This window comes from Eleutherodactylus coqui, chromosome 5 (genome assembly GCF_035609145.1).
Source record: "Eleutherodactylus coqui strain aEleCoq1 chromosome 5, aEleCoq1.hap1, whole genome shotgun sequence".
NCBI lineage: Eukaryota > Metazoa > Chordata > Amphibia > Anura > Eleutherodactylidae > Eleutherodactylus > Eleutherodactylus coqui.
The window spans coordinates 176911332-176926794 of NC_089841.1; the positions used below are offsets into that span (position 1 = coordinate 176911332).

General features: G+C 43.7%; 1 protein-coding gene across 2 annotated transcripts in view; it reads left to right on the forward strand.

Moving 5' to 3' along the window:
• The window catches only part of DTX1 (deltex E3 ubiquitin ligase 1), a 48472-nt gene extending 34188 nt beyond the window's left edge, over positions 1 to 14284 (forward strand). Inside the window, exons 4-10 of one of the 2 annotated variants that reach the window (XM_066603817.1) lie at positions 5517 to 5578; positions 7735 to 7896; positions 8667 to 8728; positions 9754 to 9912; positions 11719 to 11880; positions 11994 to 12083; positions 13138 to 14284. In XM_066603817.1, coding sequence (XP_066459914.1) covers positions 5517 to 5578; positions 7735 to 7896; positions 8667 to 8728; positions 9754 to 9912; positions 11719 to 11880; positions 11994 to 12083; positions 13138 to 13365 — 925 coding nt within the window. In that variant the 3' untranslated portion in view covers positions 13366 to 14284. The remainder of the gene's footprint in view (positions 1 to 5516; positions 5579 to 7734; positions 7897 to 8666; positions 8729 to 9753; positions 9913 to 11718; positions 11881 to 11993; positions 12084 to 13137) is intronic. The other variant, XM_066603818.1, reaches the window with a different exon arrangement.
• The last annotated feature ends 1179 nt before the right edge of the window (positions 14285 to 15463 follow it).

A 15463-nucleotide genomic window follows, 5' to 3' on the forward strand; every position in this document is an offset into this window, starting at 1 on the left:
GAATATACTAGGTAGCAAGTGCAAATGAGCAGTCAGTTTTTGAGCTAATGTGATGAAAGCACCAAAAATTAGCAAGTGTAAAGGCCCATTTACATGGAGCGATAATCATTAAAAAATCGCTAAAAAGCGATCATTGGAGCAATAATCGTTGCGTCTAAATGCACGGCCATCGTGCACTGCTAGCTGGTGGTTAAATTCAGTCCAACCTAAAAATCGATGGTCAGCCTTATCAGCAGTTCTCCGCAGGCAGTGCTGATTGCATTGTTTCCCCATGGAGAACAAAGGATCTGAGCGCAGATAATAGCCTCGGGCTATTAACTGCATTCAGCTAAGGCTTCATTTGCACACTTAATTGCTCTTAAGTAGCTGAGTAGCTACTTAATAATTTATGCCAAATGATCGCTCAAAGCTTTGACCGATCATCGCTCCATGTAAATAGGCCTTAAAGGGGTTGTCCCGCGCCGAAACGGGTTTTTTTTTTTTTTAAACCCCCCCCCCCCCGTTCGGCGCGAGACAACCCCGATGCAGGGGTTAAAAAAACAACCCCCACAGCGCTTACCTGAATCCCGGCGGTCCGGCGTCTTCATACTCACCTGCTGAAGATGGCCGCCGGGATCCTCTGTCTTCATGGACCGCAGGGCTTCTGTGCGGTCCATTGCCGATTCCAGCCTCCTGATTGGCTGGAATCGGCACGTGACGGGGCGGAGCTACACGGAGCCCCATTCAGAAAAGAAGAAGACCCGGACTGCGCAAGCGCAGCTAATTTGGCCATCGGAGGGCGAAAATTAGTCGGCACCATGGAGACGAGGACGCCAGCAACGGAGCAGGTAAGTATAAAACTTTTTATAACTTCTGTATGGCTCATAATTAATGCACAATGTACATTACAAAGTGCATTATTATGGCCATGCAGAAGTGTATAGACCCACTTGCTGCCGCGGGACAACCCCTTTAAGCATCTGAGTGACTGCCAATGGCCAAATAGTGCTGTCTAGATGACTGGGTAAAAACATCTGTAAAACAGCAAGTATTGTGAAGTATTTCTAGTAAGTGATAAGTACTTACTAAAATCTGTCCAAGGATGGACAACCAATAAACCAATGACAATGTTATGGGTGCTTAAACCTCATTGATATGTGTGCGGAGCAAAGTCTAGCCCCACCTATCCAGTCACACAGAAGAGTTATGTAGCACAAATTCCTGATACATTTAATGCTAACTATGATACAAAGTTGTCAAAACACAGGGCACTGAAATTTTCAGTGTAGTTGTAGACCCAGAAGTTTGACCATGTACCCCTTTCCACCGCCAAAAGCCCCTACAATGGGCACATAAGCATCAGAATTAGACAGAGGAGGAATGGAAGAAGGTGGCCTGATCTGGTGAATCTCAATTTCTTTTAGATCATGGGTGCATGTGTGTTACTACCCGAGGAAGAGATGGCATCAGAAGGTACTATGGGAAGAAGGCTTAAGTACCGAACAGTTGTTCCAACGACCATCGCTTCTGTGCTTTCACACAGGAGTGATAGTCGTTCAGTGAATGGAGGCAGAGCGCACTATAGTTCTCTTCCTGCCACCCATCTCCATTTACTGCAAACAGGCAGTCGTTCATAAATGAATAACTGCCTGCATATACTGAGAAGTCTCTCACTAGTCGTTAAAGGGGTTGTCTCGCGGCAGCAAGTGGGGTTATACACTTCTGTATGGCCATATTAATGCACTTTGTAATGTACATCGTGCATTAAATATGAGCCATACAGAAGTTATTCACTTACCTGCTCCATTGCTAGCGTCCCCGTCGCCATGGATCCGTCTAATTCTGATGTCTTCTTGCTTTTTTAGACGCGCTTGCGCTGTGCGGTCTTCTTCCTGGTGAATGGGGCAGCTCGTGCCAGAGAGCTGGTCATCGTAGCTCCGCCCCGTCACGTGTGCCTATTCCAGCCAATCAGGAGGCTGGAATCGGCAATGGACTGCACAGAGCCCACGGTGCACCATGGGAGAAGACCCGCGGTGCATCGTGGGTGAAGATCCCGGCGGCCATCTTGGTGAAGGAAGAAGTAGGAAGAAGGAAGATGTCGCAGAGCGGGGATTCGGGTAAGTAATAAATTTTTTTTTTTTAACACATCCCTTGGGGTTGTCCTGCGCCGAACGGGGGGCCTATGGAAAAAAAACCCCGTTTTGGTGCGAGACAACCCCTTTAAGTTTCAGTGAGCTGGAACGGAATGACTAGCGATTACTGAGTCGCTTCTTCTTTGAGCGATTATTCGGCCCATGTGAAAGTACCCTTACACTATATCAGGTAGGTCGTTTTAAAGTTCTGGTTGATAAGATAGATATATATATATATATATATATATATATATATATATATATATATATATATATATATGCGAGAAATGCCATATATTTCAGCATAACCAGCAATGACAGCAGTAGTCTCATATGCCATTTCCTAGTTTCAGCCTGTCCCTTAGTTTTAGTAATAAGTATTCTTGTCAAGAATAGAATCGCATCCTGACTTCTGACCCTCGAAGTAGTTTCCATCAGTTGCCCATAAGGTGGTTATAAATAGCTGTCTGTATCCCTTACGTGTCTAGAATCCAGTGTTCAGCCCTTAATCTCTCCTAATCCTTGTTTATCAATGGGGTGAGCAGGTGGTGTCTTTGTCAGGAAGCTGGCTTTACGCATTATGTGATGTCAGGTTGAGGGGGGCTAGGTGACTGCACACAGGTATATAGCCGACGACTCTTCTCTGTCTGGGCATCTGCTATATCTTCAACTTTTTAGTAAGCTTTCCCTTATATACATTTAAACTCTCAGGACAGCATGAAGATCAGATTACACTTGGGGTAAGTGGTTCACAGATGAGCATCAAGCCATTTTTATTTTGTACTATATAAGCAAACAGTACAGTCGTTGAGTTGGTCCTCCAACACTAGAAAGCCATCAGCTGATATTTCCGAGCTGAGTAGATTGCTAGAGATCACCACAATGCTTTATATTCTTTCTTTTTTGCTGTGCTGTTATAAACAGGTTTGATGACACAAATGTGCACGTCCCTGAAATAGTCTTGTAGGTGAACAGGTAGGGGTGTAGCTGTAGGTGGTGCAAAGGTAGCAGTTGTGTAAGGAGTGGGGAAACCCTCCACTAGTGAGGAGACTGGATTTTGCACTGTTATACTATATTTTGCTTGGTGTATATATTTATCTTGCAGGTGGAATCCCAAGAAAACTTTATGTTTTTAACTTGTGTATTCCTCCTGTTGTAATGTTTGATGCAACAGACGACCATGTTATATTATACCATGTAGTAGTTCTCGAGTGCGTAGTTAGTGACCATGCCCCTTCCAGTATGGTTCTGGGAAATAACAGCCCCAGATGCCCTGCTTGATGGGGAACCCGAAGGTAGATAGGTGAGAAAGAAAGGACGTGAAGAACTGCATTGCTCATGAGGACCTGTTAGCAAAGCTATACTTAGGCATAGTTTCACTCCAAGAGTTGTTGATTGGAGTGAGAGAAGTAGTTAGAGCCAGAGAGTACTGTGAGAGCTTTTATTAGGTGCGTTATAGTAAAATCCAGAAAGGTTAGCTGATGCCACCGCCATTGCTGGGCAGATGCCCTTGCTACATGCGCCTTCCTCTCAGAACTGGGGTGCAGCAGAGTGAGTTGGATACAAGACTGTGAGCAGAAGGTGGGTCTGCAAAAGTTGACTACTACAAGTTTGTCTTGACTGTGACCAGGGCTTTGGATAAGTTGCATAATTTTGTACAAACCGGTATTTGTGCAAAAATTCATGACTTTTCCCCCTTCTGACACCTTTTCAAAAAGTGGGTACGGATTGTCGGGAGGGAGCATGGCCACCCTGGACCAACAGATTTATGTGTGATTTATGCCAGAAGCTGATGTAAATTATACCCGAAATGTAGACCAGGTCAGACCCAGCAAGCATTTCTGAGAAGGCACCAAGAGGTTCTTCATGTATTTACTGCACCAAGGAAATCATACTAAGCCCAGCAACATAAAATGCCAGGCTTAGTAAATTTCCCCCAATGTGTCTGAGACCGTTGGGGACAGAAAGAGGCCACTGACCAAGCACTGAGGAACTGAAGTAGAAGGTGAAAAGTGCTCCATAGTGCAGAGGGCCAAAGAATATCAAGAAATAACATAGAGGAATGTTGGACTACTAATACCTGGTGGGATTGTGCAGCGGCACCAAACTGAGATGAACCTATTACTCAGCGGCATCCTCACAATGTGGACAGACAGGAGCTTCAGTCAGACAGCCAGAGAGATGGAAAGAATAGGGGGGATCTAGGCGAGCTGATTGGATCAGAAGACGTCAGGATTAGCTGAATACGTTTATTAACAACAATGTGGCAATGCATTTCTATTCGGGATTTGAACCTTCATCTGGTCCATGGGATCAGACTGTGAGCGTGCCTCAATCCCTCTTCTTCTCTTCATATCTTCTACTGATCCCTGGAACTGCGGAGAGTTAATATGGACAGAGCTGTATAGAGAAAATAAGCTGAGACATCACCCTGAGAAGCAATACATTCTTCTCTTGTGATGCAAGTATTGTGCATCTCCTGCTGGAGAAGACGGATATTTTGTCGCATGGAATATTGTTGGATTCAAACACTGTGCTTAAATGGCTGAATCTAGCAATTGAGTCTTTCCCAATGTTGGCTGTTTTGGTTTTTTAGAAAAAGGTGTGAAGAATGTCTCCCATCTCATTCTTTGTGACTATCCAGGAGAGACCTACCTTCCCCTTCATCCAACAACCTGTCCACACCTGAGCCCCGTTCTCTTAGGGGTCCCAAAAGTCACAGAAGGCACTAGTATTATTAATGGCACATGGTCAGCAGGGGTCCTGCTATAGATTTTGCACTAGGCAGAGGTGCTAAAAGTCTGATTGGGGAGGTCTGACTGCTCAGCTATCTCTCACAGCCCCATAGAATAGAGGCAGTGCATATGCTTTGCTTGGCTACCACTCCATTCAAGTTCCTCCTCACTCTGGTGCAATAAGTAGGAAAGGGGGATAGAGAACCCCTGTTCTCAGGATCATGGGGGTCCCAGTGGTGAGACCCTCCCACAGCTCAGACTTTTATCAGCTATTCTGTGGATTGGAGATAAAAGGTAACTCTGGCCCAACTCCTTTAAACATCTGGTTCTAGCTGTCTCCATGATCAGTTGAATGCAAGACCGGTCAGTACTTAGTGAGGTAATGAATCATGCCCCTCTCCCACATATGCTTACGTTGCTGCGCCTGGAACCTCATGCGGTCTCTCATCTATAGGGCCTCCTTCTCCATTGCTTCCATAGAAATTGACTGCATGGCATGGTACTCCATTAGGTGTTTATTCCAGGTTTTCCAGGCATTTAAATGTTAACACAAACACTTGATCACCTTGTGTTATAGAATTATATTAAACAGTTGAAATACCTTTTTAATTAATCATAAGATTGTGCAGACCTTTTCATGCATGTTTGAACATTCTGTATCTTCCCGCAGTGTGCCGGCTCTTCCTGTAAAGAACCTGAATGGAACGGGCCCTGTGCATCCAGCGCTGGCAGGTGGGTTACAAGAAATCATGCTGCCTTCTTTATCTAAGGAGAAAGCTAGGTGATACCAGGCAGTTATATACACACGACGGGTGAAGACAGGGCTGTTTGCATCTTAGACGTGAAGATTCCCCGGACTAAAGCCAGGTCTTCACACATCAAGCTCACCCTTTCTAATAATTACACAAGTGAATTGCAGTTTTTGTATTATGGGATACACATTCTACTTTAGCTCAGATAACTTTGGTGTTTGAAGATTCCAGTACTATTATTTGGCCGAGACTGCTTTGTTTCCCCCTAGTGTACTTTATACTACCCCTCTTCATGATAGTCCAGCTACCGTTTGTTTTGATTGCATGCTTTTTTGTAAAATCATCATAAAGTTTTCGGTCTGTTCATCAGTTAGGCCTCCTTCCCACGAACGGATTTCCGCCGCGTAATTCGCGGCGAAAATCCGCTGCGTTGCCTGCAGCTATTAGGTTCTATTGAACCTAATAGCACAATGCTCACGATGCGTAATTCCACCGCGGAATTACGCACCGCGATTTCTCCCGTCCTCACCCGCAGCATGCTCTATTTTCTGCGGGTGAGGACGGGCTGTACGCACTGACGGCTTCCATTGCAGTCAATGGAAGCCGTCCGTTCACGCTATCTCCCGCTGTAACCAGCGGGAGATAGCGTGAAAAAACGCTTTCCCGCCCACCGCCGCGCGTCATCTGACGCCAAATGACGCGGCCGGCCGCGTCACGTGACACGGCCGGCCGCGTCACGTGGCACGCTCGGTGACGCGGCGGTGGTGGGCGGTGACGGGCGGTGACGCGGCGGTGGTGGGCGGGGAAGCGATTTCACGCTATCTCCCGCAGGTAAGTATAGGGGCTCTGGGGGGCGCCGTGACGGGCTTCACAGCGTAATATTACGCGGCGGACCCCGTCACGCTCGTGGGAAGGAGGCCTTAGACAAACTTTATATTTTCATGAACTACGCTTATTGTAAAAATAATTCAAGCACCTTGAAGAAGTTGTCGGAATCAGATGAAACTTTCTCTGTGTGATTGTAACATTGATATCAGTGATTACAGTATCAGAGCAAAAGGAGAATTTATGGCGGAAAACTGACCACTTGAAGGGAGGCTCTAGTACCCTGTTGTACCGCCTCTAGCTTGAACACAAGATGTGATACAGGCAGGCATGGAGGCTCTAGTACCCTGTTGTCCCACCTCTAGCTTGGATACAAGATGTGATATGAGCGGGCATGGAGGCTCTAGTACCCTGTTGTAGCACCTCTAGCTTGGATACAAGATGTGATATGAGCGGGCATGGAGGCTCTAGTACCCTCTTGTACCGCCTCTAGCTTGTATACAAGATGTGATACGGGTGAGCATGGAGACTCTAGTACCCTGTAGTACCCTCTAGTACTTCACGACACCACTGCAAGTGGAGGTAACGGTGGGTGGGAGTCAAAGGAGGTACGTGTAATGGCCTCCGTGAGACCAGATGTCCTTCAGCCAAGTACCTGGAAATAGTTTTGACAGATGCAGGGGCCTGTAACAATGGTACCACCTATCTCAGGATGGCGGACAATGAAACAGTTGGAGCTGTTCATACTTGCCGGTGGTTAAAAAAACACACCTGTAAAAAAAAAACAACCTGAATTTCATGGGATTTGTTTATAAACCCACAAAGAATGCCAGACTTATAAGAGCACAATACTAGCCCATCTCTCCTGCTCTTTACCAAGAGGACAATGCTTTGATAAAACGGATGTTGGACAGTCATACTCGGATTGTAGTGACTTGGAAGAAAAGCAGGTCAAAAGACCAAACATAAATAACAATTTACAGTTTCCGACTTTCTTTTTTTAGAGAAACAGTCCCAACTTTGCCAAAGAGACCTTCTCCTCTACTTAATACCCCTAACTCTTCCCAGAAATCTGTTTAGCCGGGACAGACACACTGCAGTTTCCGTGTTCTGTTCTCTCCTATCTGCTCCTTCCATGAGGACAATGGGAATTGTGATCAGATGGGAGGGAAGAGTAACATGGACCTCGGAGAAGAGGTGACTGAATCATTTCTGCTCTTTTATTGTGACAGTTGGACTGTCTCTGACAAGCAGTGTCCAGGACTCCAAGTAGGAGGTGATAGCTATATAACTATTTTGTTCTTTTGTCAGGAATGACCGGTATTCTCATGTGTGCAGCTGGATTACCTGTTTGCTTAACCAGAGCCCCTAAACCTATATTGCACCCACCTCCTGTCAACAAAGAGGATATCAAACCTGTGAGCGGAATCAGTGGCATCTGTCGAAAAACCAAAAAGAAGCACCTGAAGAAAAGTAGGTGGCAAAAATATGAGTCTGCCCCGAAATGGGTTTACGTAGTTTGAACAATAGTACAAAATATTGCTTAAAGGGGTTTTCCAGGATTACATTATTGTTGGTCTATCCTTAGGATAGGCCATCAATATCATATCAGTGGGGTTGACTCTTAGCCCCCCCCTACAGTTAGCGGCTTGAAGGGGTCAAGGCACCCTGATGAATGCTGGAGCCCCTTTATTGTTTTACATTGATCTATACCGTATGCAGTATATTTAGTAGTGACTGTGCTGGCTGTTACAGCTTTATACCATTCACCACAGCCCCTTCATATAACTGATGAGCTGAACCCCACCGATCTGATATTGATGGCCTATTCTAAGGATAAGTCATCACCATTTTTTTAAACCCAGAAAAGCACTTTAAGTACAGTAATTATTATCTCAAGCTTAGTATGAAAACTCCTACATCCATTTTATCCAGAAAACCGCTAAATAACGGTAGCTATAGTAAAAGCAATTCTGCTAATACAACTATGTGATGTAGAATTTTCATTATAGCTTAGTTAACTCAAACAGACATTTGCACTAGATAAAGGCTTCTTCTAATTACTAAAAATGTGAAATTGCAACACCCATTCTTTTCTGTGGTCAGATCAACCAAAATACCACAGCGTCCCTTTAAGTAGGAGTAGAATGCACTTAGTGTAGGAAACAGGAGTGGGCAGTAGATGCATTTGATCTAGTCAGTGTTGTGGAAACTCAAGTAATTCATCCTTTTTAAACCCTCAGGTAAGAACCCAGAAGAAGTAGTGCGAAGATACATCCAGAAAGTAAAGTCCCCGCCAGATGAGGTTGGTATTGTATGGCAGCTGGAGCACTTACCTGCCAACCACATTCATATTCAGTCCAGGAAATTCCAGCATTTAACCCCTGAGTGTGTTTGGTACTTTTCATTCAAATGATAATGCTGTTACTCCGAAAGTCGATTTACTTTCTTGCCTGACATAGTATTTTCATCAGGGTCATACATATACGTCAGGCTCCTTTCACCCCTGCGCCAGGGCTACAGATGGATCCCATTGTTTGGCTCTATCCTCAGAGCCAAACAACAAAAAAATACCAATACTGCCAAATCTGGCACATGCCAAGCCAAATGGATCCCATTGACTATAATGGGGTCAGCCAGTGGCTTCCGTCATTCTGACCCCCATTTTACCGGACAAACTAGTGCTGCATGCTGTGTGATTTTGTCTGGGATTCTCTGCCAGATCTTGACCGATGGCTCTGATCAGAACCTCCAACACAGATTGTATTGTAATAAATTAAAGTGGACTTTATTCTTTCCCTCCTTTTTCTATCAAAATGACACCCCCACCCCAAGGATGGGCAACTACAGTGATTTCCTCTTCCTCTGTGCTGTTGATGTCTCAGGGACTTGAAAAGCTGATATGAACTTTCTTGCCAAGGAGAACTACTGCAGTCATACTATAAACATTCCTCATACAAAATGTCTTCATATTGTCTGCTGTAGTTGTCGAAGTACAGTATACGTCGTGTAACTCTATGGCTAATCTGTTATTTAGGGCTCAGTCACATGGGCACATCGGCACCCGTGTTACTGCAGGTAGCAGACGGCCATACCTGAAGACGGACGTCTCTCTGCAGCGCCGGAGGAAAGAACATGTGACCGGCTTCATTGCCGGTCATGTGTTCTTTCATCAGCGCTGCAGAGAGACGTCCTTCTTCAGGTACGGCCGTCTTCTTCCTGCAGTAACGGCTAAGTCACATCGGCGCCGCTGTACGGGTGCCGATGCGCCCGTGTGACTGAGCCCTTACTGTTGTAAGGCAATACTAGTTTTCAAACTTTTGTTTTCAGGACTGCACCATTTGCATGGAACGTCTGGTTACTGCTTCAGGTTACGAAGGGGTCCTGAATCATAAAGGAATCCGGCCTGACCTGGTTGGGAAATTAGGGAAATGTAATCATATGTACCATGTCCTGTGTCTGGTAGCGATGTACAACAATGGCAATAAGGCAAGTCGCTCTTTAACTTATTGCTTGTGCAAACTTTATTTTCTTATATAATTTTAATCACTTACTTATAATGATCCAAATTTGGATTAGATCTGCCAGTCACCCTGCCTATCCAGCGTCTCCATAGAGCTTTACATTCTGAGAAATGTAGTCTTTACAATAGACATTGTGCATGCTTCTATGGGAAAGAACTGGCTAGAATGCAGCACATGTTCATCTAGGCTGTTAGGAGGTTTGCTGTCAAGAAACTCACGTTGCCCTAGGCTTTGTGTCGCAGGCCTCCACTATTAAAGGCCCGTTTATAGTCCCCAGTTATCATTATGATTTGCTCGCTTCTGTGTGGTTGTAATGATAATTGGTCAGTGTGAACAAAGGAGATGATCAACAATAAAACTGACACTTATCACCAGTTGTGATGCTGTAAAAATAATTAGCGTTGGCACGATTAGTTAGTGTAAATGCTGCTCATAGTCACATTTACATTTGACATTGTTGGCTAGCACACAGCGGTGTGAATTGTGAAGACTGATATGCTTTATTGGGAAATACGGGGCACACCATGCTGAACCAGAATCTGGAATCTGAATACTTGGATTAGCCCTAATATGAAATACAGGAACTAAATAATACTACCATAAAGTAGCTAAATAAGACCATCATATAGTAACTGGATAACACCTCCATACTCTAGTTAAGGAAAAAAACACACAGACTGCTCCCCATTGCCCCTTCTCTCACACAGACTGCTCGCTATGCCCCATTCTCTCACATACTTCCCATTGTTCTCCATTTGAAGAACATTAAACTGTGAGCAAATCCAGTTAACAATCAGTATTTGGACTATTGTGGATGATGTTTGCTTTTCAGCCTGTCAAGGCCAATTGCCCTACAGCCTTTTCAATTGCCTTTATTCATGGGCCTCAGCCTACCAGCAATCCTTCCCGATGAGTAGAAAATGGCAGGATATAGCTCATAGTCATGGAAAGTAAGACCCCTGGCTCATCCACCCTACCTCTATACTTCATGGGAAGGTGGCCTCTCCTAGAACTCTGTATTGGCTGGCTCCAACAGCTTACTAGTGGTGAGCAGCCCTATACCTGTGAGATCTGTCCCGGCAGGGAACCAGCTCCAGGGACCAATGTGGGATAGCAGCAGGTCCAATGCTAGAACACAACCATGGCCAAGATGCTGCTCATCAGACTTTGAGACAAAGAGTCTTTGGTCATTCTCCTCTATTAACCAGGTCAGATTTATACCTCAGAGGCTCTCTTCCCTACTATCCATGGTGTATTGCCCCCATCACCTTGCAAGGTCCGCTTAGAATTTTATTTAAAAAATGCTTAAAATGTTATCAAATAATAAAATACATAATTCTCACCTTATTCATCCCGAACTGCTGATTTCTATTCTTTTATGTCCCTGTTGACACAGACATGTGACTGCTGCTGCCAATTACTGGCCACCCTGGTCTTTGTTGACACAGTCATGTGACTTCTGCGGCCAATCAATGGCTGTAGTAGGTCACCACTGTGGTCAGTGATTGGCTGTAACAGTCACATCTCTGTGTCAACAGGAAGTACAAAGACCAGCAGGGGACTCCAGTAAGCATCAAATAAGGAGCGTTGCGGGATTGGTAAGATGAATATTATTACTTTTATCATTTTGCAGTATTCTAAGTATTTTTTTTTATTCTAAGTAGTCAGACAACCCCTTTTTAATTCCAGATTTGTGCCTCTCATATTCCCCTCGTATTGTTGCTCTCTTTGCTGTATTATATAAATATATTTTCATATTTTCTTCAACCAGGATGGCAGCCTGCAATGTCCAACATGTAAGGCAATTTATGGGGAGAAAACTGGCACACAACCTCCGGGGAAGATGGAGTTTCATGTTATTCCTCACGCACTTCCAGGATATCCTGAGTATAAGACTATTCGCATAGTGTATGATATTCCAAGTGGAATGCAGGTATGAGCGAGTTATCTGCAACAAGTCCTGATCATAATTTTTTGCATCCATTATTTCATCACAATTGTATTTTTCATTTTTTTTAGCCCTTAAAATATTACTTTGGTTTCCAGGGGCCTGAGCATCCGAATCCAGGAAGAAAGTTCACAGCCCGAGGATTTCCACGTCACTGTTACTTGCCAGATAATGAGAAGGGAAGGAAGGTGAGAAATGTAAAACCTGAATTTGCATTTGCATCTTAATTCTGCCATCTGTCCAGATTCTCAGACCTAATTATAGGTGGAAGATGATTTAAACAAGGCAGGCATCCGCAATTGATAGCTACATTTTGAATGGACTTGGAGTAGATGGGGAACTCTGGATTTAATGTCATGTCTACAACATAAAGCATCCAGACATAAGCTTGGCCCCAACCTAAATTCACATGTCTGCTTACATAGTAAGTAATTTACCCCTCCTTCTAAAAGAGCGGAGTGATGCTCAGAAGGTCCAGAGGGATACAAGCTTTCAGACCCAACCCTTAGAATTGGATATGAATAATAATATAGGTTGGTCATGTGGATTTCATAAATACAGTGGCCTGCCTGTAACTTGGTAAATACTTTAATCTTCCGTCAACAGCTGGATCACATGAGACAAAGGTGGACCCATCCACCTAAAGTTGGTAGCTTGCCAACACTGGTCAGGAAACTGCCGAGCTATTTGGTGGGTAATTTCCCCATCATAACCTGCCTATAAATAAACATGCACCAGTGGTACTTAATGGGGTTGTCCAGTTGTAAACTGTTGATGGACTATCCTCAGAATAAGCCATTGGTACTAGATTAGCGAGTGTCCTTTGCCTGGACTCCTTGCCGGTCAGCTGTTTGCCAGGCCGATGCACTCATGTACTGAACCGAATTATGCAGGAAGTAGTCGGCTCTGTTCTTATTGAAGTGGACAGGTTTGGTATTGCAGGCTAAGTTTCCATTGAAATGAATACCAAACCTAGCCAACACAGTAAGAATGGAGCTGTCTGCTTCCTGCAGAAATCAACTTAATGCACAAGCATGCCGGCCTGGAAGACAGCTGATCCACAGGACAACCTCTTTAAAACTTCTAATTGATTCCTCTTTATTGTCCCAGATCCCTCCATTCCATCATAAAGCATGCCAGCTTATTTTTCACTGCTGCTGTTTATTTACCTTCAAGATGATAATAGAATAACCTTAATAAATTGTCTGTAACATATTACTCATGCGCTACTATATATTCCAGGTCTTACGGCTATTGGTGGCAGCATGGGATCGTCGCTTGATATTTGCTATTGGTACCTCAAGCACGACAGGGGAATCCAACACAGTGGTATGGAATGAGATTCATCATAAGACTGAGTTTGGGTCCAACCTTACAGGGCATGGATACCCTGATCCTAACTATTTAGACAATGTTCTAGCTGAACTTACTTTGCAGGGAGTGACTGAAGAGAAAGCATTGCCCTATTAAGCAAAGCTCTGGACCCTTTCATAAATTTTGGAGCCAATAGCATTACTTGTGGAACTTTGGCATCTCTGTTATGCTGGCTACCGTCTCCTACTTTTTCAGGAGCTTTAATCCAGCTAGAACGGGAAACCCAGCCAAACGCCTTGCTGTAGTTACAAAGCAAAATGTGAATGAGGCTTCTGCCGAGATTCAAAGATACCCAACATCATAGGTGGAGCATGGAATCATTCTTCACAGCATCCCTGGCTCCAGAAGCCACGCCGGTGGCAGAGCATCCATTTACAAAGCATGATATTTTTTGGGGAAAAAAATGAGTGTTGTTCCAGCGACAATTCAGTGAATGTTGGGGAGACATAATGGACTTTCTGTATTATAGAATCAAGTCAATGGTGGCATATTCTCTGCTAGCCTATAAAAATACGATGTATTGGCCTTGGTACAACAGCAGAAAACTCTAAAGGGTCCTACTCTTGCCTCTTACTATGATTTCAAAGAAGAGCCCAAGAGCCTCCTGCCTCCCATCACCTGCGTGATCTGTATAGATGTTGTATGAGGTCTGTGTGCTATACAGTCAGAACTATGAAGGTATATCCTCCTCAGTAAAGCGTATAACCAAGTTCTGAGTTGTGAGCAATAAGAAACATGTTTAAAGTCAGTCTGTTGGGATATTATGGGTCACCTACACTTAAGATGTAGCAGTTGTCATCTTATTAAACGGAATGCTTCATATATAGTGAGCATTACTATCATGGTGTACTTTATGTCAATTAGACCATCTTGCAATGCATTACTTCATTGTGTTCCTTCATGACCTACCGCCTATACACATCATGGTTTTTCTTCTAAACTTTCATTCCCAGGATGCCAGTGTTCTCTTTACTTGGTTATTCTATACTGTTGCCCTTGGAAAGAATCACCACTTTTAATATACTAACCAATATGTAGAACCTCCCAAGTGTTTGGGCTTGTTTAGATATTCATTTATCATATATATACCATTTATATCCTTATTATATAATATTTTGCTACATGGTATTAGGTGTATGTCTAGAAAGATTTTCATTTATTTGGCACTGAAGGAAGTCACAGCAGTCTCATTGTAAAACCTTGTCAGGAAATCTCAGATTATGACAATAGTCTATATACTAAGTACAATATTAGAAAAAATGGGACCAGGGGTTACAACAATAGAGTATTGGAATAAATGGAGATTTGCTGACAAGTTATATTCATTGACTGCTTTTGTTTCCTTGAGTATCAGTGTTCTCAGTTGAAATGGACTTTTCTATTATCGGCAAAAAATATAAATATAGTTTTTTTTTTCCCTCGGAAAAGTGCAGCCATTTATATACAGGGTGAGGCAAAAGTCTGGACACATCCATTTAACCCCTTGAGTGGCGGGTTTCCTACCACCCTGTCGTGCCCACCAGGGCAGGTTTTTTAAAATGGTCTAATCATTGAATTTCAACTAATTTTGCAGTTGCGTCTCAAGAGCCATAACTTTTTCATTTTTCCATTGACATGGCCATATAAGGGCTTGTTTTTTGCGGGACAAGTTGTGATTTTTTAAACAGGGGGGAGGAAAAAAAGAAATGGGGAAAAAAGAAAAAAAAGGGGCCATGTCATTAAGGGGTTAAATAATGTATTAACTTCCTTCTCTGGGTCATTATGATGCATGGATACCACATGTGTGATTGTATTTTTGATTTTTTACAAAGTAAAGGGAGACAAGTGTTTTTATTATTTTTTTTATAATTTTTTTTAATTTTTTTAATTTTTTTTTGTCCCTTTAGGGGACTTCCACAGGGACCCATCAGGACCCCTGATCACATTCCGGGGGTCCGATGGTGACAGCCCTTTACATGCTGCAGTGACAGCCCTTTACATGCTGCAGTCACATAGACTGCAGCATGTAAAGGGTTAACACAGCAGAGATCGGAGGTTTTCTCTGATCTCTGCTGTAAGAGCAGGTACCTAGCTGTCCTCTGACAGCTAACAACCAGCTCTCCCTGCCACAGAGACCATCGGCTTGCTTCTGACAAGCCGATGGTCTCTATGGCAACCTGTAAACAAACCAGAGCAGGAGATTGCTGGCATGTCA